General features: G+C 47.9%; 1 protein-coding gene across 1 annotated transcript in view; it reads right to left on the reverse strand.

The window, feature by feature from the left end:
* The window catches only part of LOC117526365 (endonuclease III-like protein 1), a 50,388-nt gene that overhangs the window by 5,505 nt on the left and 18,258 nt on the right, over positions 1-26,625 (reverse strand). Inside the window, 1 exon segment of the mRNA XM_034188427.1 lies at positions 3,497-3,656. Coding sequence (XP_034044318.1) covers positions 3,497-3,656 — 160 coding nt within the window.

The following is a 26,625-nucleotide window of genomic DNA, read 5'->3' on the forward strand; positions in this document are numbered from 1 at the left end:
CCTGCGCCCCAGGTGGCCGCTGTCTTCAGCAGCCAGACCCGGTACTGCTGGCAGAGAACAGAGACAGTCCAGATGAGTGTGAGGTCGCACACTCAGTAATCCCACAGTCTGTATTCAGTAAAGGAGGGAGAACCTCCACCTCCAATCACACACTCGTGCAGCTCCTGAGTTAACCACTTATCTGGGTGGGGTGTGAGGCGAAGCCGTCGCAGTTCACACCAAACGCCAACTCCGCAGACAGGGTATCCGTCCCAGGAAAACGGCTGCAAAAAGAGATCAGACTAATACTCGAATTTAAGTCAGCAGAGAAAATTACCTGATTGGTAGTTGATTTCTCGGCGGGGAGGTGGAGTTGCAGTCCGGCCTTTATGGTGGTGGTGATGAGTAGTGGATGAGTGACAGCTGGTACGGATGATGAGTGACAGCTGTCACTCCTGGTCGCTCCGACGCCCTCTCGTGCTTGAAGCCCACACTTCAAGCAGGGCGCCATCTTGTGGTGGTGGGCCAGCAGTACCTCCTCTTCAGCGGCCCACACAACAGAGCCATCCATTTAGAAATGATCCAGTGGTTTGTGCCTCGTCGTCGCAGCTCGGAGCGCGGCACGCCGACCGTCCTTAAAGCTGTAGTAAAAGTCCTTATTCTCTGTGAAGCCCGTAAAATTTTCACCGAAAGCCAGATAAATTTTTCGAATAGTTTCCAGGTGCCTGTCTCTAACAGCTTCTGAAAAAATTCTGATGGAAAAAAGTCCTTTTCATTCCGCCATTTCCAGACAATGAAAATCCGACGAGGGGCGGGACCACTCCTTCCCAAGGCGTGCTCACAGGCGAATGATGTAATCAACAGGCGTGGAAAAACTCACACATGCGCACGAGGGTTCAAGCATGTCTGACGTAAAAACATATGAATGAAATCCATATTGTTTTTGAAAAAAATAAAAAGGACCGTTACTTTATTGACAGACCTCGTAGTTTTTGCAGATTATAATTTTTTAACTGGCTGTGGTTCATGTGAGAGCACACGTTTAGGTTTTTTTTTTTTGTCATGAAGTTGAAAACGAAGCCAGCAGGCCATTTCATTTGTGTCTGTATGACATAATTGGGTGTGTTTACTGTAAAACTCACAATAGTTTTATGCCGCGTTCACACCGCACGCCACGCAACGCCTCAAATTCATCATTTGCTGCCGGATCTGCGTCTGGATGACGGCTGCTTTCAGCAGTACTTCCGCCTCTCCAGGACCCAGTCTGAGGACCTCCTGTCCCATTCGCGCGCACACATGTGAACAATAAAAAAAAAAACTGCCTGCCGCTGCTGCTGTGGTGCTGCTGCTCGCTCTCCCCTCCAACTCTGTCATAATTGTGTTATAAACCAGTCACCATTTGTTTTATTATATATCTGTGTAGTTAATAAATAAAATAATCTTCATGGACGATTCGTTTGCACACACACGTGAAAAAAAAAAACAAAAAAACTGGCTGCCGCTGCAGCTGTTCACTCTTCCCTCAAACTCTGTCATAATTGTGAAATAAAGGACAAGTCCTGCTCACAGGCTGGCTGCCAGAGACAGGACATGTCCACATCAAGTATAAACTCCAAACATCTCCACGTCACTACATATGCAGTCCGTGATTGGTCATTGCGACGTGACAAGACGAAAAAGTTCAGATTTTTCAACTTGGGGAGGAGGGCGATGCGACGCAATATCGCGCCACAAATGCGCCAATCACTCAAAATCGCTTCATTCACGTCACTTAATTTGCGTCCATCGCGTCACACTACGTGGCTTGAACTTTTGTGGTGCCACAACGCATCCTTCCATAGGGATTACATAGCAACCTGTTGCCGCTGTCGCTCACGTGTCGTCCGGTGTGAACGCGGCATTAGATGTTTGTTGCAGCATTTGTGTGTTTTATTGATTATTTTTACTAGAGATGGTTTCAGATGTTGAGTTGCTTAGAATTAAGTGAAATCTGTCATAAAGACACAGTGTCTTTATATAGCACCCCTTGGGCACATTTTGTGGCATTTTGGAATTACCTTGCTATGCTGATGATACTCAGTTCTACATGCTGACAACTGCTGGTAATCTCATTCACACAAAATCCTTAGAAGATTGCCTTGCATCAGTGAGAAGCTGGATGTCTAGAAACTTCCTAATTTTAACTCTGATAAGACTGAAATGATGGTTCTTGGTCCAGTGAGACATTGGCATCAATTTGTCCCGCTAATGCTTAGCCTAGGCTCATGTGTCATACATCATACTGACAAAGGCTGAATCTCAATTCTTCCTCTTACCCCTTTCCCTCCGTTTTGCACGGGCACAAGAGACAGAGGGGTGTCTCAAATCTCTTTTTGGAGCGAGGGGGAGGGGTAGGCGGAGGGCTTCAAACCCCTTCAAATGGGGTGAATCTGGATGTACACTCTGTTTGGAGGGGTAGGAGGAGCTTAGCGCTGTCTCCACAGAAACAAACATGGCGCCGAAAGAGCCGCACAAATGAAGCAGCATTAATTACAAATTATGCTGTTTAGAAAGTTATAACTTGCCAAAAACTTTACAGGCAGTTGTCTATGACAGTAACGTGTCTGCTGCTGGATGCATGTTGTGTATGTTGTCGTTCTGAAGAATATCGCAACTTCGCTCGTGCGCTGAGGCGTTATAATGCACATACACACAAACGCTACGATAAGACACTTTTATATCTCACAATGGAGAAAATCATGATAAAGGATAAGCAGGTTAATTTGTATGTTCATTAATCTTTGGATAATAGCGCCCCCTGTTGTTGGACTTCAAGGTCTGTAACACGTGTGTGTATTTAGTAAACAAACAGGGAGCCCTGAACACACTCGACTCCTAATAAGAAAATGAGGCAGAAAATGAGAAGAAGTAAGTTGTAAAATATCTACAGACACATGTACATGTGTAACACACAACCTGACGTCCTGACAGACTGATATTATTAGTCAAGGACATTTCTAAAGGAAATAGAGCTGGATGGAAAAAATGGGAGAATTTAAAAAAGAAATATCAGGTTAACAGAACTAGATGCAGCCCAGAACATACATACAGGTGCTGGACATATAATTAGAATATCATGAAAAAGTGGATTTATTTCAGTCATTCATTCAAAAAGTGATATAATGTATACATAGCACTTATTTTGCCTTTCGTTTGGCTAGCATACTGGCATAGTATGTTACTATGCTTTTTACTTTTTTAAATCTTTTAATTAATTTTATTTTGTTTTCTGAATTGTTTTGTGTGAAGTGCCTTTAGGCGACTGTTGTGGGTTGGCGCTGTATAAAATGAATAAATTGAATTTGCCCCGGGAGCCCCCAGTCAGAGGTACTCAATGTGGCCTGGAAAGGGAAGTCTTGGGTCCCCTGCTGGAGCTGTCGCCACCGTGACCCGATCCCGGATAAGCGGTTGAAGATGAGCGAGTGCGTGATGTTTTAGGAAGGACTGTAGATGGTGTTGGTATTGCATGGGTCTCCACCTATGCCAGATGCCTGATGCCAGGCGATGTCCATAGCCAGGTGGGCCATCTTAGGTCCAACTCCAGGCAGGCGGACCAGCCCCTCCACGCTATTGGGGATGTCACCTCCAAACTCCTGCTGCAGCAGGGTGGAGGTCAGCTTCAGGTACTTCACCTTATTCTGAGGAGGACGTAATAAAAGTCAAGAGAAAAACATTTCTTTCAGGCTCATGGTTAGAGTGAGGTCCAGTTCAACGTTATCACAAGGTCAGGTTCAGGGATAGAGTGAAGTCAAGGTTAGGGTGAGGTCAGGCTTAGGGTTAGAGTGAAGTCAGGTTCAGGGTTAAGGTAAGGTCAGGTTCAGGGTTCGAGTGAGGTCAGCTTCAGGTACTTTACCTTATTCTGAGGAGTATGGAACAAAAGTCAAGACAAAAACATTCCTTTCAGGTTCAGGGTTAGCGCGAGGTCAGGTTCGGGGTTAGAGCGAGGTCAGGTTCAGGGTTAGAGCAAGGTCAGGTTCGGGGTTAGTGCGAGGTCAGGGTCGGGGATAGGGTTAAAACGGCCAGTTTATTGTTTGTTGTGTTTATGCACCCCCTAGTGGCATATTCTGTTCAGGCATGTTCCCGGCCATCTAAAAGAACTCCTCTTGGTAGAGGTGGACGATACCGGGAATTTGGTATTGATCTGATACCAAGTAAATACAGGCCCAGTATTGCCGATATCGATAACGATACTTTTTCATATTTAAGCTTCATAGATCCAAAGGATCCAAAAGACCTAGGATAGAATTTTGCCAAACAAAATACTTTATTATCACAATCAACATTTTTGTTTAAAAAATATCACTAAACACAACTTAAAACAAAATCTCCTGAGGTTGAGGGCTGACAAACCACAACACAAGGGTGCGCTGCTCCGTGTTGTGTGACACAGCGCTGCTCTTACAGACAGAGAGCAGACTTTGATGAATCTGCGTGCGCAGCAGTCAGTGTGTGCGAGAGAGAAAAAAGAGCTTGAGTATTGATCTTTTTACACGTGGATCGTTCAATATCAGTACCAGCATTGGTATCAATATTACTGATATTAGGATTGATCCGCCCACCTCTACCTCTAGGACCCACGTTAGTAAAGGAAAGAAGTGGTCCAATATTGGTGTTCCTCCTCAGAAAACTTATCAGAATGTCTGTCTGTAAGTAAGTTATCAAAGGTGAAGATGTATTTCTGTGTATTGAAGCAATTTAAATATATGGAATAACATTAGTACTTTGATGACTTATAAACTGCATTATAGATTCAAATGCTAATTGCTATTTCTAATATACCAAAGCATAATGAGAGATTATACATTTGTTTTATTTTGTTAGTCAGTTCAGACGGCTGTCGGTTGCTTTTCAGTTGTGTGATTATCCAAGAAATTGAGCATGAGCTGGACATGCCCCAACATGTCCTGTGAGGCTTCATCACGGCGTTGCTTTGTGCCATGCGGCTCCACCACAACGCGCAGAACTCCGTTCCTCTTTCCGTGACAAAAACTCCTGTAACAGTGGAATGTGCCGTTCATTTCTAAACTGGACGCTGTCTTGATCCGGTATGTCGTCTGACTAGCACAGGAATTGTGAAAAGACATGGACATTGGCACCTTTTCGGCACACTGAGACAGATGTGCGGAGGAGTTCCGCGCGTCGCGGTGGAGCCGCATGGTGCAAAGCAACGCCGTGATGAAGCCTCACAGGACATGTTGGGGCATGTCCAACTCATGCTCAATTTCTCGGATAATCACACAACCAGAATCCATCGGAAATCCACCTGAAAGCCGTCCTGTGAGACCAACACGGAGGTGGTTTTGTGCCGCGTAATGAACGGCTCCGTGGCGCGTCCCTCCGCTTTTCTTTCCATGAAAAAAACTCCTGTAACAGTGGAATGTGCCGAAAAAGTGCTGATGTCCATGTCTTTTCACAATTCCTGTGCTAGTCAGACAACATACCGGATCAACAAAGCCTTCACGTTGGAAATGATCTGGTTGTTCCAGCAGGGTTTGAGCCTGTCGACCGGCGCTCGGAGCGCGGCGTGCTCTCAGACGCTGTGGGCGGTCTTTAAACCGTCTGGAGTACTCCTTAATCTGTATAATCCCCACAAAATTGTCCCTGAAAGCCATATTAATTTTCTGAACAGTGTCTACCTGGAGGTCTCAGTTTCTGGAAAAAAATTGATGCAGCAAAGCTCCAAATCGTTCAGACATTTATTCGTAATAAAAATCTGACGAGAGGGATGGACCACTGCTCACTCAAAGCCTGCTCACAGGCGAATGACGCAACCGACAGGCGTGAAAAAACTCACGCATGCGCACGAAGGTTCAAGCTTGTCTGATGCAATCACATGTGATTCAAATCCATATGGTTTTTGAAAAAAATAAAAAGGTCGGATACTTTTCTCACAGACCTTGTATGTAGATGTCTGGAGTTATACTTGATGTGGACATGTCCTGTCTTTGGCATCAGTCTGTGAGCAGGACTATTATGGACTTTATTTAAACACATTTGTGAGAGAAGCAGCATTTTTTCTGTGCTCTTTTTTGAGTGTGTAGTTTTACTGCATTGTGAACACGGCATAAAAACAATCCTGCCTGATTTATACTTCGGGAACAATGGAACACAGCAGGAATCATCAAATGGCGTCGGGTAACATTATCTTGTGAGGGTGTGGCTTCCAGTCACACTGAGTGCCGTCCTGTTGCTCTGACTTATGCTGAAACCACTTAATTTCTGCGTCAAACACAGGACGCAAACAAAATTAAACATGTTTAATTTTTGGCGTCCGATTTGCTTCCTCCTTTGCGCCCCTCACGCTGTTGTGGCGTCGAGCTGCATCATCTCGGCACTGAGTTGCTTCCAGGCGGCAGCGTCATGACGACGCCCGACACAACTTGAAGCAACCCTGGTGTGAAAGGGGCTGAAGAAGGATCTGAAGGTTGGAGAGGACAAGCAACGACCTAATAAAGACACATTAAGAGGCGGGAATGATGAATCTCAGAGTCCACGCCGTCACAAGTCTCCAGGTCATCAGTATGAGTCTCAGAGTCCACGCTGCCGACGCCACAAGTCTCCACGTTGACGGTGCAAGTCTCAGAGTCCACGCCGCCATCACAGGTCTCCATGTCCTTAGCATGAGTCTCAGAGATCATCATGATTGACATAACTGAAGAAAACTGGGGCATTATTTGGAATGCAGCCAAACAAATTAATATTTGTAATCGTTCTTGGGCTCTTCAGCTAAAAGTGTTGCACAGATCACACATGGCCCCGAACAGGCTGTCCAAATTCAAAACAAGCTCTTCTTCACTATGTCCAAAATGTGCATTGCGAGAAGGAACTCTCACACACTGTTTCTGGTCGTGCCCTAGAATCCTGAAATATTGGAAAGATATTAATACTGAAATTCAAAAGATTATTAAAATTAATTTGGAACTTGATCCTTTATCTCTTCTCCTTGGTCTACCTAATAAATGCAACAAAAATAAACACAAAAGTAAATTGTAAAATATTTTAACTTATTGCGCCAGGAAAAATATTCTCCTTCAGTGGATATCTCCATGGCTTCCCACTATTTCTGGTGGAAAAAGTTAATTCTGGAACATATTCCACTTGATTTTCTGACAGCTTTGAGCCATGCCAAGACTGACACATTTTATCTCATATGGAAACCCCTTTTAGACTATTTTGAGGGAAATGTCTCTTCTATTTTGTCCCATGCTTTTGTCTGTTTTATTTATTGCTGGGTTTGAGATGCCATCTTAACATCCCGTGGGCCAGTGTCGTTTGGTGTGTGTGTGTATGCATGCATATGCGCATGTATATTTATATACGAGGTCTATTAGAAAAGAAACCGACCTTTTTATTTTTTCAAAAACTATATGGATTTGAATCATGTGCGATTACATCAGACAACCTTGAACCCTCATGCACATGTGTGAGTTTTTTCACGCCTGTCGGTTGCGTCATTCGCCTGTGTGCAGGCTTTGAATGAGCACTGGTCCACCCCCTCGTCGGAATTCCTTTGTCTGACTTCTTGCTGAGAGATTGGCGCTTTGCTTGATCAAAATTTTTTCAGAAACTGTAAGGCACATCCAAGTGGACACCAATCGAGAAATTCAGACAGTTTTCAGTGAAAATTTTAACGGCTGATGAGAGATTATGGAGTGTTACTGTCGCTTTAAGGACTGCCCACGGAGCCGGACGGCGCGCCGCGCCCCGAGCCACCGTCGCCAGCCTGTTTTGAGCTGAAAACTTCCAAATTTAAGCCTCTGTTGACCCAGGACGTCATGAGAGAACAGAGAAGTTTCAGAAGGTTCTCGGGATCAGCAGTTTATCCGGACATTCCACTGTTAAAGGAGATTTTGTAATGAAAGATGTGCTGCCAGATTCGCGCGGCGCCACAGCAAAACACCTCCGTTGGAAGCATTACAGAACAGCTTGGAACATGCCCAGCTGTTAAACAATTTCTCGGATACTCACTCGACTGAAAGCCATCGAAAGCCGGCTGAATCTTACAAATGGTTATCAACACGGAGATGTTTCTCTGTGGCGCCGCGCCATGAGCGGCTGGGTGCCAACGCGCGAATCCGTCCGCACGTCTTTCATTACAAAATCTCCTTTAACAGTGGAATGTCCGGATAAACTGCTGATTCCGACCTCTTCTGAAACTTCTCTGTTCTCTCATGACGTCCTGGGTCAACAGAGGCTTAAATTTGGAGGTTTTCAGCTCGAAACAGGCTGACGACGGTGGCTCGGGGCACGGCGCGCTGTCCAGCTCCGTGGGCAGTCCTTAAAGCGACAGTAACACTCCATAATCTCTCATCAGCTATTAAAATTTTCACCGAAAACCGTCTGAATTTCTCGAATGGTGTCCACTTGGATGTGCCTTAGTTTCAGAAAAAAATTTGATCAAGCAAAGCGCCAGTCTCTCAGGAAGAAGTCAGACAAAGGAATTCCGACAAGGGGGGTGGACCAGTGCTCACTCAAAGCCTGCCCGCAGGCGAATGACGCAACCGACAGGCATGAAAAAACTCACGCATGCGCACGAGGGTTCAAGCTTGTCTGACGTAATCGCACGTGATTCAAATTCATATAGTTTTTTAAAAAAATAAAAACGGCGGTTTCTTTTCTAATAGACCTCGTATATGTATATATGTGTGCGTATATGTATGTATGTGCAGTTGTTGGTGTGTTGCTGAGCAGATGTGTGTGTTCTGATTTGTGTTGTATTTGTTGTATTAAGAGAAAACTGAATAAACATATAAAAAAAAAAGAAGAAATGATTCAATCCACTGACATCAATAACCTTTTTGCTTAATGATTCCTTTATCGGTCCTTCAGATGGGCCATTGTTTTTGGGGGTGTTTTGTTAGGAAAATGATCATTTCTCTAGGTTGATTACAGACCTGCAGCGGGTCTGTAATCAACTTTTCTGCAGCGCGGCTTTGCTATGGACCTTGAACCAATCAAAGCAGTGATTCGCAGATCGAAGCAGTGCTTCGATCTACTGCTTCATTGATTCATTGTTTTATTTCGCTTTATCTTAATTTCCCCCGCTAAAACCCTAAAGAGCACGTCTGTGAGTAATATTTAATATTTTTATGTTAAACCGACCTGTTATGGTCTTCTGAAACAGTTGATAGATGTATTTTATAACTTAAAAACGGGACCGATGTTAACGCATTAGCATGTCTATGGCATTTTCAATGTTAAAGTTAGCATGAAGCTGGTTCACATCTCAGCACGTTTGTGTTGATTTTTTTCTGCATAATAATTAATGGCTCAGTGTTCGTCATCATAAATGAGTCAAATTGTAATTTTTAAATTTATTTTTATTCATATATTAAGTGATGCCGGTAACGCGTTACTCTAATCTGACCACTTTTTTGTAACGAGTAATCTAACGCGTTAATCTTTCAAATGGTAATCAGATTAAAGTTATTTTCTCCATGTCACTGTGCGTACTATTATTTTTTGCATTGTGGGTCGACAGCAGCATTAAACTTGGTCTGTGGCAGGAGGTCGGGGTTCGACTGAACTGCCCACTTTAAGCGAGCTGTGAGCTTTTCATCCGCGGTTTTTTGCAGCTGCTCGACTCGTTCTCACCTCTTAAAGCACGGTGATCAGCACAGCTGCACTGAGCTTTACAAAGACATTTTTATGCTTTATTTTTCTCCTTTATTTAGAGCTGAGCCACTCTATCGTCTCGTTAAAAACAGCTGATCCTGTTGGGAAGGTGTCGTAGCACGGACCCACAACAGGGGGCGCAAATGAACGGACAATGAGTAAGCCAAAAGGTAACAATTTTAATGTTGTGATATTACCAACGAAACGTGTCTTAATTTCACAGTCAATAACAACCAGGTGAAGTGTGGGCAGGCTCGAAGATAGAAGACGCCCGACGAGAGAGAAGCCCGTCCCACACGGCTTCCACCACCAACGGCCTGAAGAACCCGGAGCCGCCAAGTCCCGAGTCCCCAGGTGGCCTCTGTCTTCGACTGTCGACCCTGGTACTGCTGGCAGAAAGCAGAAATAGATGTGTGAGTGTGAGTCCGCACACTCAGTAATCTATAGTCCAGATACCGTTAGGAGGGAGCACCTCCACCTCCAAATCACACACACTCGTGCAGCTCCTGTTTGTCCCTCTTCTGGGTCTTCACAGGAATGCGACTGCACACAGAACAAAGTTAGACAGCGTATTTCAGCAGAGAAATTACCTTGGTTCTGGTAGTCGATTCTCTCGGCGGGGAGGTGGAGTTGCAGTCCGGCTTTTATGGTAGTGATGATAACGAGTGACAGCTGGTGCAGAGGATGAGTGACAGCTGTGACTTCTTCTGGGTCTGGCGCCCTCTCGTGCTTGGAGCCCGCACTCCAAGCAGGGCGCCCTCTGGTGGGGGTGGGCCAGCAGTACCTCCTCTCAGCGGCCCACACAACGGAACCCCCCCCCCTCAACGGGCGCCTCCTGGCGTTACGCCCAGGCTTGTCCGGATGTCTTGTTGTAGAATTCGGCCAGAGGGCCGGGTCCAGGATGAAGCTCCTCTTCCCCAGGAGCGTTCTTTCAGTGCCATACCCCCTCCCAGTCCACCAGATATTGGAACCCCCGGCCCTTACGACGGACGTCCAGGAGCCTGCGGACTGTCCAGGCAGGCTCCCGCAATGAGCCGGGCAGGAGGCGGCGTAGGTCCCGGAGTACAGCGGGCGAGGTGTGGTGTGGTTTGGAGACGGGAAACATGAAAGACAGGGTGAATCCGCAGTGAAGCCGGGAGTTGAAGCTTCACTGCGGCGGTTGATGTTCTTGAGGATACGAAAGGGTCCGATGAATCTGTCCTTAGTTTTTGGGGAGTCGACACACAAAGGGATGTCCTGGTCGAGAGCCACACCTCCTGCCCGGGCTGGTATGTTGGGCCGGGGAACGTCGGCGGTCCGCATGGGTCTTGGCCCTCGTCCGGAGCTTTTAAACAGGGCAGAGCGGGCGGTCCGCCACACCCGGCGGCACCTCCTGAGGTGGGCCTGGACCGAGGGCACACCGACCTCTCCCTCCACCAGCGGGAACAATGGGGGCTGGAACCCCAAACATGCCTCAAAAGGGGAGAGGGCCGGTAGCAGACGAGACTTGGCTGTTATGGGCATACTCGATCCAGGCCAGATGGTGACTCCAGGCCGCCGGGTGCGCGGAGGGTGACGCAGCGAAGGGCCTGTTCCAACTCCTGGTTAGCCCGCTCTGCCTGGCCGTTGGTCTGGGGGTGGTACCCGGACGAGAGACTCACGGTGGCCCCCAGCTCCTTACAGAAACTCTTCCACACCTGCGAAGAGAACTGGGGACCACGATCTGATACAATGTCCGATGGTATCCCATGCAGCCGCATGACGTGGTGGACCAGAAGGTCTGCCGTCTCCTGGGCTGTCGGGAGCTTCGGGAGGGCTACGAAGTGGGCCGCCTTGGAGAACCGGTCCACTATCGTGAGAATAACGGTGTTGCCCTGGGATGGCGGGAGGCCCGTGATGAAGTCCAGGCCGATGTGAGACCAGGGGCGATGAGGCACCGGCAGGGGCTGGAGGAGTCCCCGTCGTCCTCCGATGGTCTGCCTTGCCCCTGGCGCAGATGGTACAGGCCTGGACGTAGTCCCGGACGTCGGTTTCCAGGGACGTCCACCAGAAGCGCTGCTGGACTACGGCCACGGTCCTACGCACTCCGGGATGACAGGAGAGCTTGGGCCCGTGACAGAAGTCCAATACGGCAGCTCTTGCCTCTGGTGGGACGTACAGTCTGTTCTTGGGGCCAGTCCCCCGGGTCCGGGCTCCTTGTCAGGGCCTCCCGGACGGTCTTCTCCACGTCCCAGGTGAGGGTGGCCACGACAGTGGACTCGGGGATGATGGTCTCGGTGGGGTTCGACAGCCCCGCTTTGGCTTCTTCTTCGTGTACCTGGGACAATGCATCTGGTTTTTGGTTCTTGGTCCCGGGGCGATACGTGATCTGGAAGTCAAAGCGCCCGAAGAACAGGAGACCAGCGGGCTTGCCTGGGGTTCAGCCGCTTGGCGGTCCGGATGTACTCCAGGTTCCGATGGTCAGTGAAACCGTGAAGGGCAACGATGCCCCCTCCAGCAGGTGTCTCCACTCTTCAAGAGCCTCCTTCACCGCAAGAAAGTTCCCGATTGCCAACGTCATAGTTCCGTTCAGCTGGGGTCAACCTGCGGGAATAAAAGGCACAAGGATGGAGGACTTTATCAGCCTCCACGCTCTGGGACAGCACGGCTCCTATCCCTGAGTCAGAGGCGTCCACCTCTACTATGTACTGGCGATCAGGATCAGGCTGCACCAGAACTGGTGCAGTCGAGAACCGGCGTTTCAACTCCTGGAACGCGGCTTCGCACTGATCCGACCAGGCAAAGGGGACCTTGGTGGAGGTCAGGGCAGTCAGGGTGCTAACTACCTGACTGTAACCTTTAATGAACCTCCTGTAGAAATTTGCAAGCCTAGGAACTGCTGTAGTTTCCTGCGGCTTGTTGGTTGGGGCCAATCTCTCACCGCCGCAACCTTAGCCGGATCAGGGGCGACGGAGTTGGAGGAGATGATGAACCCCAGGAAGGACAAAGAAGTGCAGTGGAACTCGCACTTCTCGCCCTTCACAAACAGCCGGTTCTCCAACAACCGCTGTAGGACCTGACGTACATGCTGGACATGGGTCTCAGGGTCCGGGGAAAAGATGAGTATATCGTCCAGATATATGAAGACGAACCGATGCAGGAAGTCCCGCAAGACGTCATTTACCAAAGCTTGGAACGTCGCGGGGGCGTTAGTGAGGCCGAACGGCATGACCAGGTACTCAAAATGACCTAACGGGGTGTTGAATGCCGTCTTCCATTCGTCTCCCTTCCGGATCCGAACCAGGTGGTACGCGTTTCTAAGATCCAATTTTGTGAAAATTTGGGCTCCATGCAGGGGCGTGTTCACTGAATCTAACAGAGGTAACGGGTATCGGTTGCGAACCGTGATCTCGTTCAGCCCTCTGTAATCAATGCATGGACGGAGTCCGCCGTCTTTCTTGCCCACAAAAAAGAAACCAGCACCCATCGGGGAGGTGGAGTTCCGGATCAGCCCGGCAGCTAAGGAGTCCCGGATGTAGGTCTCCATTGATTCGCGTTCCGGACGTGAGAGGTTGTACAGCCTGCTGGACGGGTACTCAGTGCCCGGGACCAAATCGATGGCACAATCATACGGTCGGTGCGGGGGAAGAGTGAGTGCCAGATCTTTGCTGAAAACGTCAGCAAGATCGTGGTACTCCTTTGGCACCGCCGAAAGATTGGGGGGAACTTGACCTCCTCATTAGCCGTAGTGCCGGGAGGAACCGAGGATCCTAAGCACTCCCGGTGGCAGGTTTTGCTCACTGCGTCACAACCCAAGACGGCCAATCAATCCGGGGATTGTGCTTCACCATCCATGGAAAGCCCAAAATCACTCGGAGGTAAAGGTGTTACATGAACACTATCTCCTCCCTGTGATTCCCAGACACAACCAAGTCACTGGTGTGTCGATGTGTGATTAAGGAAGCAGGGTGCCATCTAGTGCTCGCACCTGCAATGGTGCCGGCAGAGCACCAGAGGGAGCACTACTTCCTTTACCCATCTGCGTCCAGCAGATTCCCTTTCAGACCTGTGTCTATCAGTGCTGGGGCTGAAGGGTTAAATCCCCACAAGGATTGTTACTGGGATTCGTGCAGATTTGCGGGGTTTTCCCGCGTGCGGTATGACCCACCCTTAAGCCCAGTTTCTAAGGACGGGCGTTGTAGTTTGACCGTTTTTAAGGGCAGTCCTTCTGCATGTGCTCGCAAGAGCCGCAGACGAACACACTCCCGTGGGCCAGCCTCCTTTGTCTGATGTTTGACTTTAATTTGGCCCTACTCGTGTCCCTAGCCTCTCAGCAGGGGGAAGCTGTAGCCACACGGAGCTCTCTGGCAGTGAAGCGTGGGGACGACGTCACCTTGTCGGAACCGGAAGGGGGGATGGACGACTCGTGCCCGGTCATGCCTCCGGCCCTGCTCCCGACGATGTCGCTTAAACGGTTGTCTAAACGTATAACCAAATCGATCAGCCCGTCAAATTCCCGCGGTTCCTCCTTGGCCAGTAGGTGCTCCTTGAGGACCGGGGACAGTCCATTTACAAAGGCGGCGCGGAGCGCAACGTTATTCCAGCCGGACCTCGCTGCCGCGATGCGGAAGCCGACTGCATACTCGGCTGCGCTACGGCGCCCCTGTCTCATCGACAGCAGCACGTTCGAAGCGGTCTCGCCTCTGTTGGGATGATCAAACACTTGTTGAATTCCCGTACAAACCCAGTATAAGACGTTAGGAGCCGTGAATTCTGCTCCCAAAGCGCCGTAGCCCATGCGCGGCCTCTCCTCGAAGCAAATTAATAACATAAGCCACCCGGCTAGGTCTGATGCGTACATGACGGGCGCCTGTTGAAAAGACGAGCGAACACTGCATGAGGAAGTCCGCGCACGTCTCGACACAGCCCCCGTACGGTTGGTCCGGAGGGCTTATGTATGCTTCAGGGGACGGTGGGGGGTTCGTTGAACGACCAGTGGAACGTCTAATACGGGCCCAGGACCAGCCAGAGGAGTGGCTGCAGCAGCGCCCTGATCGCGCGCTTCCACCCTGGCGGTGAGAGCCTCCACCCTCCGATAAGGAGGACACTCTGCTCGGTCACAAATTCTAACCGGGCCTTGAAGGCGGTTAAGATCTGCTGCAGCTCAATCAACCCGCCTCCGCTGACGCCTGCGCTCCTGGCTCTTCCATTGGCCGTTCAAGCTGGAGTTGACGCCCCTCGGAGTCCATGACGATGGCCGAGAAATCCTGTGGGAAGGTGTCGTAGCACGGACCCACAACAGGGGCGCAAATGAACGGACAATGAGTAAGCCAAAAGGTAACAATTTAATGTGATATTACACAACGAAACGTGTCTTAATTTCACAGTCAATAAACACCAGGTGAAGTGTTGGCAGGCTCGAAGATAGAAGACGGCCCGACGAGAGAGAAGCCGCGTCCCACACGGCTTCCACCACCACGTCCTGAAGAACACCGGAGCCGCCAAGTCCCGAGTCCCCAGGTGGCCTCTGTCTTCGACTGTCGACCCTGGTACTGCTGGCAGAAAGCAGAAATATGATGTGTGAGTGTGAGTCCGCACACTCAGTAATCTATAGTCCAGATACCGTTAGGAGGGAGCACCTCCACCTCCAAATCACACACACTCGTGCAGCTCCTGTTTGTCCCTCTTCTGGGTCTTCACAGGAATGCGACTGCACACAGAACAAAGTTAGACAGCGTATTAGTCAGCAGAGAAATTACCTTGGTTCTGGTAGTCGATTTCTCGGCGGGGAGGTGGAGTTGCAGTCCGGCTTTTATGGTAGTGATGATAACGAGTGACAGCTGGTGCAGAGGATGAGTGACAGCTGTGATTTCTTCTGGGTCTGGCGCCTTCTCGTGCTTGGAGCCCGCACTCCAAGCAGGGCGCCCTCTGGTGGTGGTGGGCCAGCAGTACCTCCTCTTCAGCGGCCCACACAACAGATCCTCCGCGACGTGTCAACAACTAACACTATTTTCCACTCAAATGCACCTAAACTCTCTTTCTGAGGACCACATGATGTGAAAACGCAATAAAACTTTCTTACCTGTAAATCTGGTCATGTTTTCTGCATAAATAAATAAATGTTATCCATTCTTTGTGCTGAAACGCCAAAGCAGGGGCGAATCTAGATGGAATGGGGGCGTGGGGGAGGGATGTGCCCCCCTCCCCCACAACACCCCTGGATTAAAGGTCCAGTTTTGAAGACTTTTTTTACTACAACTACTAATACTACTTAAAATAATAATAATTTCGACAAGTAAAATATTTAGAGAGAATTTAAATGTTAGAAAAATGCTAGAATGAATTTAATAGTTACATTTATAAACATAACTCAGCCACATGGGTGTGTGCAGCCAGTACATTCTGAGTGCCGGTCCCAAGCCGGATAATGAGGAGGGTGCGTCAGGAAGGGCATCCGGCGTAAAACAAGCCAACTCAACTATGCAGACTCAGAATCGAATTCCCATACCGGATCGGTCGTGGCCCGGGTTAACAACGTCCGCCACCGGTGCTATTGCCCAACAGGGTGCCGGTGGACATTGGGCTACTGCTGGGCGAAGACGACGAAGAAGAAGAGGAAAACGTTGCCACGAACAGCGGGAGAAGTAGAAAACTAGAAGGGTGGAAATGAGAGTGGGGACATTGAATGTTGGTAGTATGACTGGTAAAGGGAGAGAGCTGGCTGATATGATGGAGAGGAGAAAGGTAGACATATTGTGTGTGCAAGAGACCAAGTGGAAGGGAAGCAAGAGCAGGAGCATCGGCGGTGGGTACAAGTTGTTGTACCATGGTGAGGACAGGAAGAGAAATGGTGTTGGGGGTCATTTTAAAGGAAGAGTATGTTAAAAGTGTGTTGGAGATTAAGCGATGTGTTTGACAGGGTGATGAGTGTGAAGTTGGAAATTGAAGGGGTGATGATGAATATCATCAGTGCATATGCCCCACAGGTAGGTTGTGAGATGAAGGAGAAAGAAGATTTCTGGAGTGTGTTAGATGAGGTGGTGGAGAGTGTGCCCAAGCATGAAAGAGTGGTGATAGGAGCAGACTTCAATGGGCATGTTGGTGAAGGGAACAGAGGTGATGAGGAAGTAATGGGTAGATATGGTATCAAGGATAGGAATGGGGAAGGACAGATGGTAGTTGATTTTGCAAAAAGGATGGAATGGCTGTGGTGAACACCTACATTAAGAAAAGGGAGGAGCACAGGGTAACATATAAGAGTGGAGGAAGGTGCACACAGGTGGACTACATTCTTTATAGGAGATACAAGCTAAAATAAATCACAGACTGTAAGGTGGTGGCAGGAGAGAGTGTCGTTAGACAGCATAGGATGGTTGTTTGTAGGATGACTTTAGAGGTAAAGAAGAAGAAGACAGTGAGAGCTCAACAAAGGATCAGATAGTGGAAGCTGAAGGAGGAAGACTGTTGTGTGAAATTTAGCGAGCAGGTGAGAGAAGCACTAGTTGGAGGGGAAGCAATTTTGGACAACTGAAAGTACTGCAGATGTGGTGAGGGAGACAGCTAGGGCAGTACTGGGTATGACATCTGGACAGTGGAAGGAAGACAAGGAGACTTGGTGGTGGAATGAAGAGGTCCAGGAAAGCATAACGAGAAACAGGTTGGCGAAAAAGTTTTGGGATAGTCGGAGAGATGAAGAAAGTAGACAGAAGTACAAGGAGATGCGGCGTAAGGTGAAAAGAGAAGTGGCAAAAGTGAAGGAAAAGGAATATTGCGAGCTGTACAAGAAGCTGAATAGTAAGGAAGGAGAAAAGGACTTGTACCGATTGGCCAGACAAAGGGACAGAGCTGGAAAGGATGTGCAGCAGGTTAGGGTGGTAAAAGATGCACATGGTAATGTGCTGACAAGTGAGGAGTGTGTGCTGAGAAGGTGGAGGGAATATTTTGAAGAGTTGATGAATAAAAAAAATGAGCGAGAGAAAAGGCTGAATGATGTGGTGAGAGTAAATCAGGAAGTAAAAGAGATTAGCAAGGAAGAAGTGAGGGCTGCTGTGAAGAGGATGAAGAGTGGAAAGGCAGTTGGTCCAGATGACATTCCAATGGAGGCATGGAAATGTCTATGAGAGATGGCAGTAGAGTTTCTAACCAGATTGTTTAATAAAATCTTAGAAAGTGAGAGGATGCCTGAGGAGTGGAGACGAAGTGTGCTGGTTCCTATTTTCAAGAACAAGGGTGATGTGCAGAGCTGCAGTAACTACAGAGGCATAAAGCTGATCAAGCCACAGCATGAAGTTATGGGAAAGAGTAGTAGAAGCTAGGCTTAGAAAACAGGTGAAGATCTGTGAGCAGCAATATGGTTTCATGCCGAGAAAGAGCACTACAGATGCAATGTTTGCTCTGAGAATACTGTTGGAAAAGTACAGAGAAGGACAGAAAGAGTTACATTGTGTGTTTGTGGACTTAGAAAAAGCTTATGATAGGGTGCCAAGAGAAGAGTTGTGGTATTGTATGAGGAAGTCTGGAGTGGCAGAGAAGTATGTTAGGGTAGTGCAGGACATGTACAAGAATAGTGTGACAGCGGTGAGATGCGTAGTCGGAATGACAGACTCATTCAAGGTGGAGGTGGGATTACACCAAGGATCAGCTCTGAGTCCTTTCTTGTTTGCAGTGGTGATGGACAGGTTGACAGATGAGATCAGACAGGAGTCCCCATAGACCAGACCTGGGCAAACTGCGGCCCGGGGGCCACATGCGGCCCTTTGCATGTCTCTGTCCGGCCCTCATGAGGTCTGTCATTATTATTACATATATTAAAAATGTCAAGCTTGTGTGTTGCAAATCATTAGAGAGGCTTATTTAGGTATATTTACATATTTACATATTATTACAAGAATAAAAATTACCCATAAAAGCTACTAAATAGGTAATTATTTGTAATGGAGACAGCCGAGTTATCGATGGTGTGGCCCTCGGACATAATTCAGGTTCCCTATGTGGCCCCTTGTAAAAATTAATTGCCCACCCCTGCCATAGACTATGATGTTTGCAGATGACACTGTGATCTGTAGTGAGAGTAGAGAGCAAGTTGAGTCTAGTCTGGAGAAGTGGAGATATGCTTTGGAGAGAAGGGGAATGAAAGTCCGTAGAAGCAAGACTGAGTACATGTGTGTGAATGAGAGGGAGCCCAGTGGAATAGTGCAGATACAAGGAGTAGAAGTGGTGTGAAAGTAGATGAGTTTAAATATTGGGGTCAACTGTTCAAAGTAATGGAGAGTGTGGTAGAGAGGTGAAGAAGAGAGTGCAGGCAGGGTGGAGTGGGTGGAGAAAGGTGACAGGAGTGATTTGTGACCGAAGAATATCAGCAAGAGTGAAGGGAAAGTTTACAAGACAGTAGTGAGACCAGCTATGTTGGATGGCTTAGAGACGGTGGCACTAACAAAAAGACAGGTGGCAGAGCTGAAGATGTTGAGATTCTCTTTGGGAGTGACAAGAATGGACAAGATTAGGAATGAGCATATCAGAGGGACAGCTCAGGTGGGACGGTTTGGAGACAAAGTCAGAGAGGCGAGATTGAGATGGTTTGGACATGTGCAGAGGAGGGACCCAGGGTATATAGGGAGAAGGATGCTGAGGATGGAGCCACCAGGCAGGAGGAGAAGAGGGAGGCCAAAGAGGAGGTTCATGGATGTGCTGAGGGAGGACATGCAGGTGGTTGGTGTGACAGAGGAAGATACAGAGGACAGGGTGAGATGGAAATGATTGATCTGCTGTGGCGACCCCTAACGGGAACAGCCGAAAGACAAAGAAGAAGAAGTTGACAAAGAAAACCTGTAAAGTCTACTTTTAGTACACAGAAAATTCATAAGAGGTATTGATAAGGGAATCGATAAGGAATCGGATCGATAAGTGGAATCTTATCAATACCCATCCCTACAAACTGACAAGCAATCATTCAAGATATAGATAAATACTTTATTCATCCCCTATAAGGGGAAATTCATCTGCCCGAGAGCATACATACATACACAATTCATCCATACAATAAAATACCAATAAATAAGACAAATATAAAAACACATGGAAGTAAAACTACATTAACAAGAAGCATTAAACAATCTCATGGCGGCCGGGACAAATGATCTTCTATACCTGTCAGTCCTGCATCTTTTGGAGAGGAATCTGTCACTGCGGTTGCTTTTCTGAGCACCACAGTGTCGTGTAGAGGATGGGATTTGTTGTTAATAACGGAATTCATAATACACCTCAACCTACACTCCACCAGTTCACCCACAGAGGCCGCCTCCCTCCCCATCACTGACACGCACTTCCTGACAAATTTGTCCAGTCTGTTACTGTCCCTAACAGACAGGCTGTTCCCCCAACACACAACAGCAAATAATAGAGCACTGACCACAACAGATTGATAAAAAGGAAAAGCACATCGCTACAAACATCAACAGATTTCAGTCTTCTCAGGAAGAACAATCTGCTTTGTCCCCTTCTATACGCTGCATCAACTATCATTTCCTTTGTTTTGCTGGTGTTCAATACCAGCCCGTTGCACCTGCTCCAGTTGGTGAACTCCTTGATAACTGCCCTGTACTCTGTCTCGTCCCCTCCCCTCACACAAGCCACCACAGCTGTGTCATCAGAATATTTCTGCATATGACATGTTGGAGTCCTGTAGGTGAAGTCAGATGTATACAATGTGAAAAGAAAAGGGGAGAGGACCGTTCCCTGGGGAGCGCCGATGCTCATTTGCACAATTCCAGAAATTGCCTGCCCCAACCTAACGTACTGTGTTCTCTCTGTCAAGTAGCTGTTGATCCAGGAGATAAATACCTGCTCCACACCCAACTTCACAAGCTTATCCCTCAGAATAGAGGGATGGATGGTATAAAATGCGCTTGAGAAGTCAAAGAACATAAGCCGCACATACCCCCCCACGCCATCAAGAAAGGAGAGTGCCCTGTGCAGCATGAACAATATGGCATCCTCCACACCCATATGCGCTCGATAGGCAAACTGTAAAGGGTCGAGTGCAGGTTGTAATTGTGGCCCAAGAAGCCGAAGAAGAAGCCTCTCAAGTGTCTTCATAACCACAGATGTCAGGGCCACCGGTCTGTAGTCTTTGACCCCTGATGGCCTCCCGACCTTGGGCACTGGCACAATGCACGCGGTCTTCCACTGCCTTGGCACCTGCCCTATCTGCAGGCTCCGATTGAAGAGCACCTGCAGAGGCACTGCCAGCTCCGCAGCACAGTCCTTCAGGACCCTCGGTGCTATGCCATCAGGTCCAGCTGATTTACCAGGACACACCTTTCGAAGCTCCGCCCTCACCTCCTCCATAGTTAAATACTCCCTATACAGTCCCCCGCGTAGCTGCTAGGTGGAGCAGAGCAGGAGGCAGTAGCAGAGGTGGAGGCGCTGCCAGGTGGAGCAGAACAGGAGGCAGCAGCAGACGTTGAGACACCGCTGGGTGGTGCAGTACAGAAGGCAACAGCAAAGGTGGAGACGCCGCTGGGTGGAGCAGAACAGGAGGCAGCAGCAGAGGTGGAGACGCCACTGGGTGGTGCAGACCAGGAGGCAGTAGCAGATGTGGAGGCGCCGCTGGGTGGTGCAGACCAGGAGGCAGCAGCAGAGGTGGAGACTGAAACAGACTAGGAGGCAGCACCAGAGGTGGAGAGGCCGCTGGGTGGTGCAGAGCAGGAGGCAGCAGCAGATGTGGAGGCGCCGCCAGGTGGAGCAGAGCAGGAGGCAGCAGCAGAGGTGTAGACGCCGCCGGGTGGAGCAGAGCAGGAGGCAGCAGCAGAGGTGGAGAGGCCGCCGGGTGGAGCAGAGCAGGAGGCAGCTGCAGAGGTGGAGAGGCCGCCGGGTGGAGCAGAGCAGGAGGCAGCAGCAGAGGTGGAGAGGCCGCCGGGTGATGCAGAGCAGGAGGCAGCAGCAGAGGTGGAGACGCCGCTGGGTGGAGCAGAGCAGGAGGCAGCAGCAGAGGTGTAGACGCCGCTGGGTGGACCAGTGCAGGAGGCAGCAGCAGCAGGGTCAAACCTGCAGTAAAACCGATTGAACTCCTTGGCCATGGCGGTGTCCCCGTGTGGCCCACTCTCCTTCGCTTTGTAGCCAGTAATGGCTCTCATACCACTCCACACTTCCTGCATGCTGTTATTCTTCAGTTTGCTCTCTAACCTCCTTTTAGAATCCCTCTCAGCTTGCTTCATGCTCTTCTTCAGGTCATGTTGTACAGCCCTGATACGGTCCCTGTCTCTTGTTTTAAAAGCCTCCTTTTTCAAATTTAATTGATGTTTAATGCTGCTTGTTATCCAGGGCTTGTTATTTGGGAAACATTGCACTGTTGAACAGGGGTTACCACATCTGTGCAGAATTTTAATATAGTAAGTAAGCAGGTCCACTTCTCCTCCAAGCTGTCATCAGTACCCTGTGTGACCAGAAGGAACGTTCCAGTCAGTGGACTGGAAACCGTCCCTCAGAGCTTTTGCTGGTCTCTGGGGTCCACCTCTGAGATGATCTGGTTGTTACAGGCAGTCTCATTACACCGTGTGTAGGATGAAACGAGATGGACTAAATTGTGGTCTGACTTGCCAGAGGGGGCAGGGCCACAACATTGTATGCATCCTTCACACTTGATGTAACAGAGATCCGCGTTTTATGTGCCTTGTGGTGCAATTGATATACTGAGTGAAACATCCTATGTGTGGGCCCAAGTCCACATGATTGAAATCTCCAGAGATAACAATCAGCACATCAGAGTGTTGACACTGGATCCCTGCCACTGCGTCATGAATGACATCACACGCTACGGAGGGGTCAGAGCGAGGCGAAATGTAAACAATAATGGCGACGATGTGAGAAAATTCTCTCGGCACATAATAAGGTCTTAAACTCACCACTAGCATCTCCACCTCCCGGGAACAGATCTTCTCCTTCATGGTTATGTGTCCGGGATGGCACCACTTATTTACAAGCAGCACAAGTCCACCTCTTTTCATTTTCCCACACTTCTTTGCCTCTCTGTCCGCTCACACCAGAGTGAAGCCGGGCATATTGACTTCAACCGGGAAGTTCAGGAGACATGAGAGAACCAATTAAATTCTGCCCCTTCTGCAACACAACACAGCATTTCTTTAACCAATGCACTAACTTCAAAATCCTCACAAAGGAGCAAATAGACAACTGGATTCATTCAAACAACAAATGTTGGAAATGTGGAAGAGACCACTTATCATCACAATGTACATTAAAGGCTAATTGCAAAAACTGCAAAGGGAGACATCTAGAGATGTTACATGAGGTAAACACAATTCATGACTCTACTACTACATCCAGTGGTCCTGTTGCTGCAGAAAGCACCCCTACAATCAGTTCTACTACTGAGACATTGTACAACCCCACTTCCAATGAAGTTGGGACGTTGTGTAAAATGTAAATAAAAACAGAATCCAATGATTTTCAAATCCTCTTCAACCTATATTCAATTGAATACACCACAAAGACAAGATATTTAATGTTCAAACTCACTCACTCATCTTCAACCACTTCGTCCAATCAAGGGTCACGGGGGCTGGAGCCTATCCCAGCAGTTATAGAGTGCAAGGCGGGGTACATCCAGGACAGGACGCCAGTCTGTCTTAATGTTCAAACCGATAGATTTTATTGTTTTTGTGTAAATATTTGCTCATTTTGAAATGGATGCCTGCAACACGTTTCAAAAAAGCTGGGACAGTGTTATGTTTACCACTGTGTTACATCACCTTTCCTTCTAACAACACTCAATAAGCATTTGGGAACTGAGGACACTAATTGTTGAAGCTTTGTAGGTGGAATTCTTTCCCATTCTTGCTTGATGTACGACTTCAGTTGTTCAACAGTCAGGTGTCTCCGTTGTCATATTTTTGCACTTCATAATGCGCCACACATTTTCAATGGACAACAGGTCTGGACTGCAGACAGGCCAGTCTAGTACCTTCACTCTTTTACTACAAAGCCGCGCTGTTGTAACACGTGCAGAATGTGTCTTGGCATTGTCTTGCTGAAATAAGCAGGGACGTCCCTGAAAAAGACGTTGCTTGGATGGCAGCATGTGTTGCTCCAAAACCTGGATGTACCTTTCAGCATTGATGGTACCATCACAGATGTGTAAGTTGTCCATGCCATGGGCACTAACACACCCCCATACCATCACAGATGCTGGCTTTTGAACGTTGCTCTGGTAACAATCTGGATGGTCTTTTCGCTCTTTTGTCCAGAGGACACGACATCCATGATTTCCAAAAACAATTTGAAATGTGGACTCATCAGACCACAGCACACTTTTCCACTTTGCGTCTGTCCATTTCAAATGAGTTTGGGCCCAGAGAAGGCGGCGGCGTTTCTGGATGTTGTTGATGTTTGGCTTTCACTTTGCATGGTAGAGTTTTAAGCAAGTAAGTAATGTTTATTTATATTGCACAGACGAGGAAAGTCACAAAGGTGCTTCATAAAAGACACACACAGATAAAAATTCTGAGAATAAAATACAATGTACATCACAATAAAATAACATTAAGACACACAGTGGTCATAAAACAACCCTCTTACTACTAAGGTTTGAATGCCTGGAGAAACAGATGGGCTTTTAGTTTGCTCTTAAAAACATCGAGTCCAGTGAACGAACAGACAAAGGGAGATCATTCCAGAGCCTCAGCGCAACAGCCTGGAAAGAGCGATCTCCTCTGGTCTTAAAGTGGGTACGAGGGACCCTCAGAAGGTTCTGATCCACTGACCTCAGGCTCCGAGCGGGAGAATAGGGACATAACAGGTCTCTAATGTAGGGGGTAGCCTGACCATGCAAAGCTCTAAAAGTCAGCACTAGAATTTTAAAATGGAAACACAACGTCACTGGAAGCCAATGAAGGGACTTTAAAATAGGAGAAATATGAGTCCTTCTGTTTGAGCAAGACAGCAGCCTTGCTGCAGAATTTTGGACCTGCTGCAGACGGGACAGCTCCCTTTTGTTCAGACAGGAAAACAAACTGTTGCAGTAGTCCAAACGAGAAGATCCAAAAGCATGAATAAACAACTCAAGATCATCTAACTTGCACTTGTAGATGTAGGGATGAACTGTGTTAACTGACAATGGTTTTCTGAAGTGTTCCTGAGCCCACACGGTAAGATCCTTTACACAATGATGTCGATTTTTAATGCAGTGCCGCCTGAGGGATCGAAGGTCACGGGCATTCATTGTTGGTTTTCGGCCTTGCTGCTTACGTGTAGAAAGTTCTCCAGATTCTCTGAATCTTCTAATTATATTATGGACTGTAGATGATGGAATCCCTAAATTCCTTGAAATTGAACATTGAGAAACATTGTTCTTAAACTGTTGAACTATTTTTTCCAGCAGTTGTTCACAAAGTGGTGATCCTCGCCCCATCTTTGCTGAGCCTTTTGGGGATGCTCCTTTTATACCCAATCATGACACTCACAATTAGTGTCCTCAGTTCCCAAATGCTTATTGAGTGCTGTTAGAAGGAAAGGTGATGTAACACAGTGGTAAACATACCACTGTCCCAACTTTTTTGAAACATGTTGCAGGCATCCATTTCAAAATGAGCAAATATTTGCACAAAAACAATAAAGTTTATCAGTTTGAACATTAAATGTCATGTCTTTGTGGTGTATTCAACTGAATATAGGTTGAAGAGGATTTGCAAATCATTGTATTCTGTTTTTATTTACATTTCACACAACATCCCAACTTCATTGGAATTGGGTTTGTATGTGGACAAGCCCACTTCTAGCAACAAAGTGCTTCTTAAAGTTGTTTGAGTCATCCTGAGAAATGGAGACGCATCTGTTGACACCTGTGCTGTGCTAGATGACGGATCTGAGCGTACCATCCTACTTCATGAAGCACCACGGGCACTAGGCCTCCACGGAAGCCCAGAGGACTTACTGTACGGCAAGACATCTGTATTGTTCATGGTGCCTCTGTGTCATTTTCAGTTTCTTCTACTCTCCACCCTAATCAGGAGAACAAGATCCAGCATGCCTTTACTGCTAAGGAGCCAGCACTGGGAAGTCATACCTAATCAGTAGCAGCCCTCAAGAGAAAATACTGGTACCTCAAAGACCTCCCAATCCTACTATAGAACATGCACAGCCACTGCCACTGATAGGGTCCGACCGTCCACACCTTATCCTTCCAACAAAGCCATTTCTTCGGGGGCCTCCACGTGGTCCTGTAGCTGTAAAGACACCAATGGGCTGGACCCTTCAAGGACCGTCAAAGTTTTTAAAGTATTCCCTTCTGACTGCATAATGCTTATTCACATCCACTCCTCTGCCACAAGATGACCTCTTTACTCACGTTGAACGTTTATGGCAGTTGGACATTTTGCCGTACGGGAGTGAGAAGGTTGTTACAAGGTCAGGGGAGGACTCTGAAACACTCAGGACACTGGAGGAGAAAATATTTTGGGTAGAAGTGGAGGGTGTCAAAAGGTATGCAACACCCTTGTTGTGGAGAAAGAACATACCTCAGCTTGAGGCAGTTAAAGAGGCTGTATTCCCCCACCTACAGGGTACAGCGTAATGACTAGCAAAAGACTCTGTCAGAACTGAAGCCTACAAAGCTGAAATACACAAGCTTCTTGACTCGGGATATGTAAAGAGGATTTCACCTACTGAAGCCAATGCAAGTCCAGGATGATACATCCCCCACCACATGGTTACCCACAATGCAAAGAACCGTATTGTCTTTAATTGTTCATTCAAGTACAAAGGTCTATCATTAAATGAACATCTACTTCCTGGCCCTACACTTGGCTCAACTCTTCTAGGAGTTTTGTTGCGAGTCAGAGAGAATGCAGCTGCCAATAGTAGTGATGTGAAAGGTATGTTCCATCAGGTACATCTCTTATTGGAGGACCAGCTGTACCTGAGGTTTCTCTGGCGGGACACTAATACGGAGCCTCCTGCAGCCTACCAGTGGTTAGTACTACCATTTGGAACAACCTCAAGCCCCTGATGTGCAATGTTTGC

This window comes from Thalassophryne amazonica, chromosome 15 (assembly GCF_902500255.1).
Source record: "Thalassophryne amazonica chromosome 15, fThaAma1.1, whole genome shotgun sequence".
In the NCBI taxonomy this organism is placed as follows: domain Eukaryota; kingdom Metazoa; phylum Chordata; class Actinopteri; order Batrachoidiformes; family Batrachoididae; genus Thalassophryne; species Thalassophryne amazonica.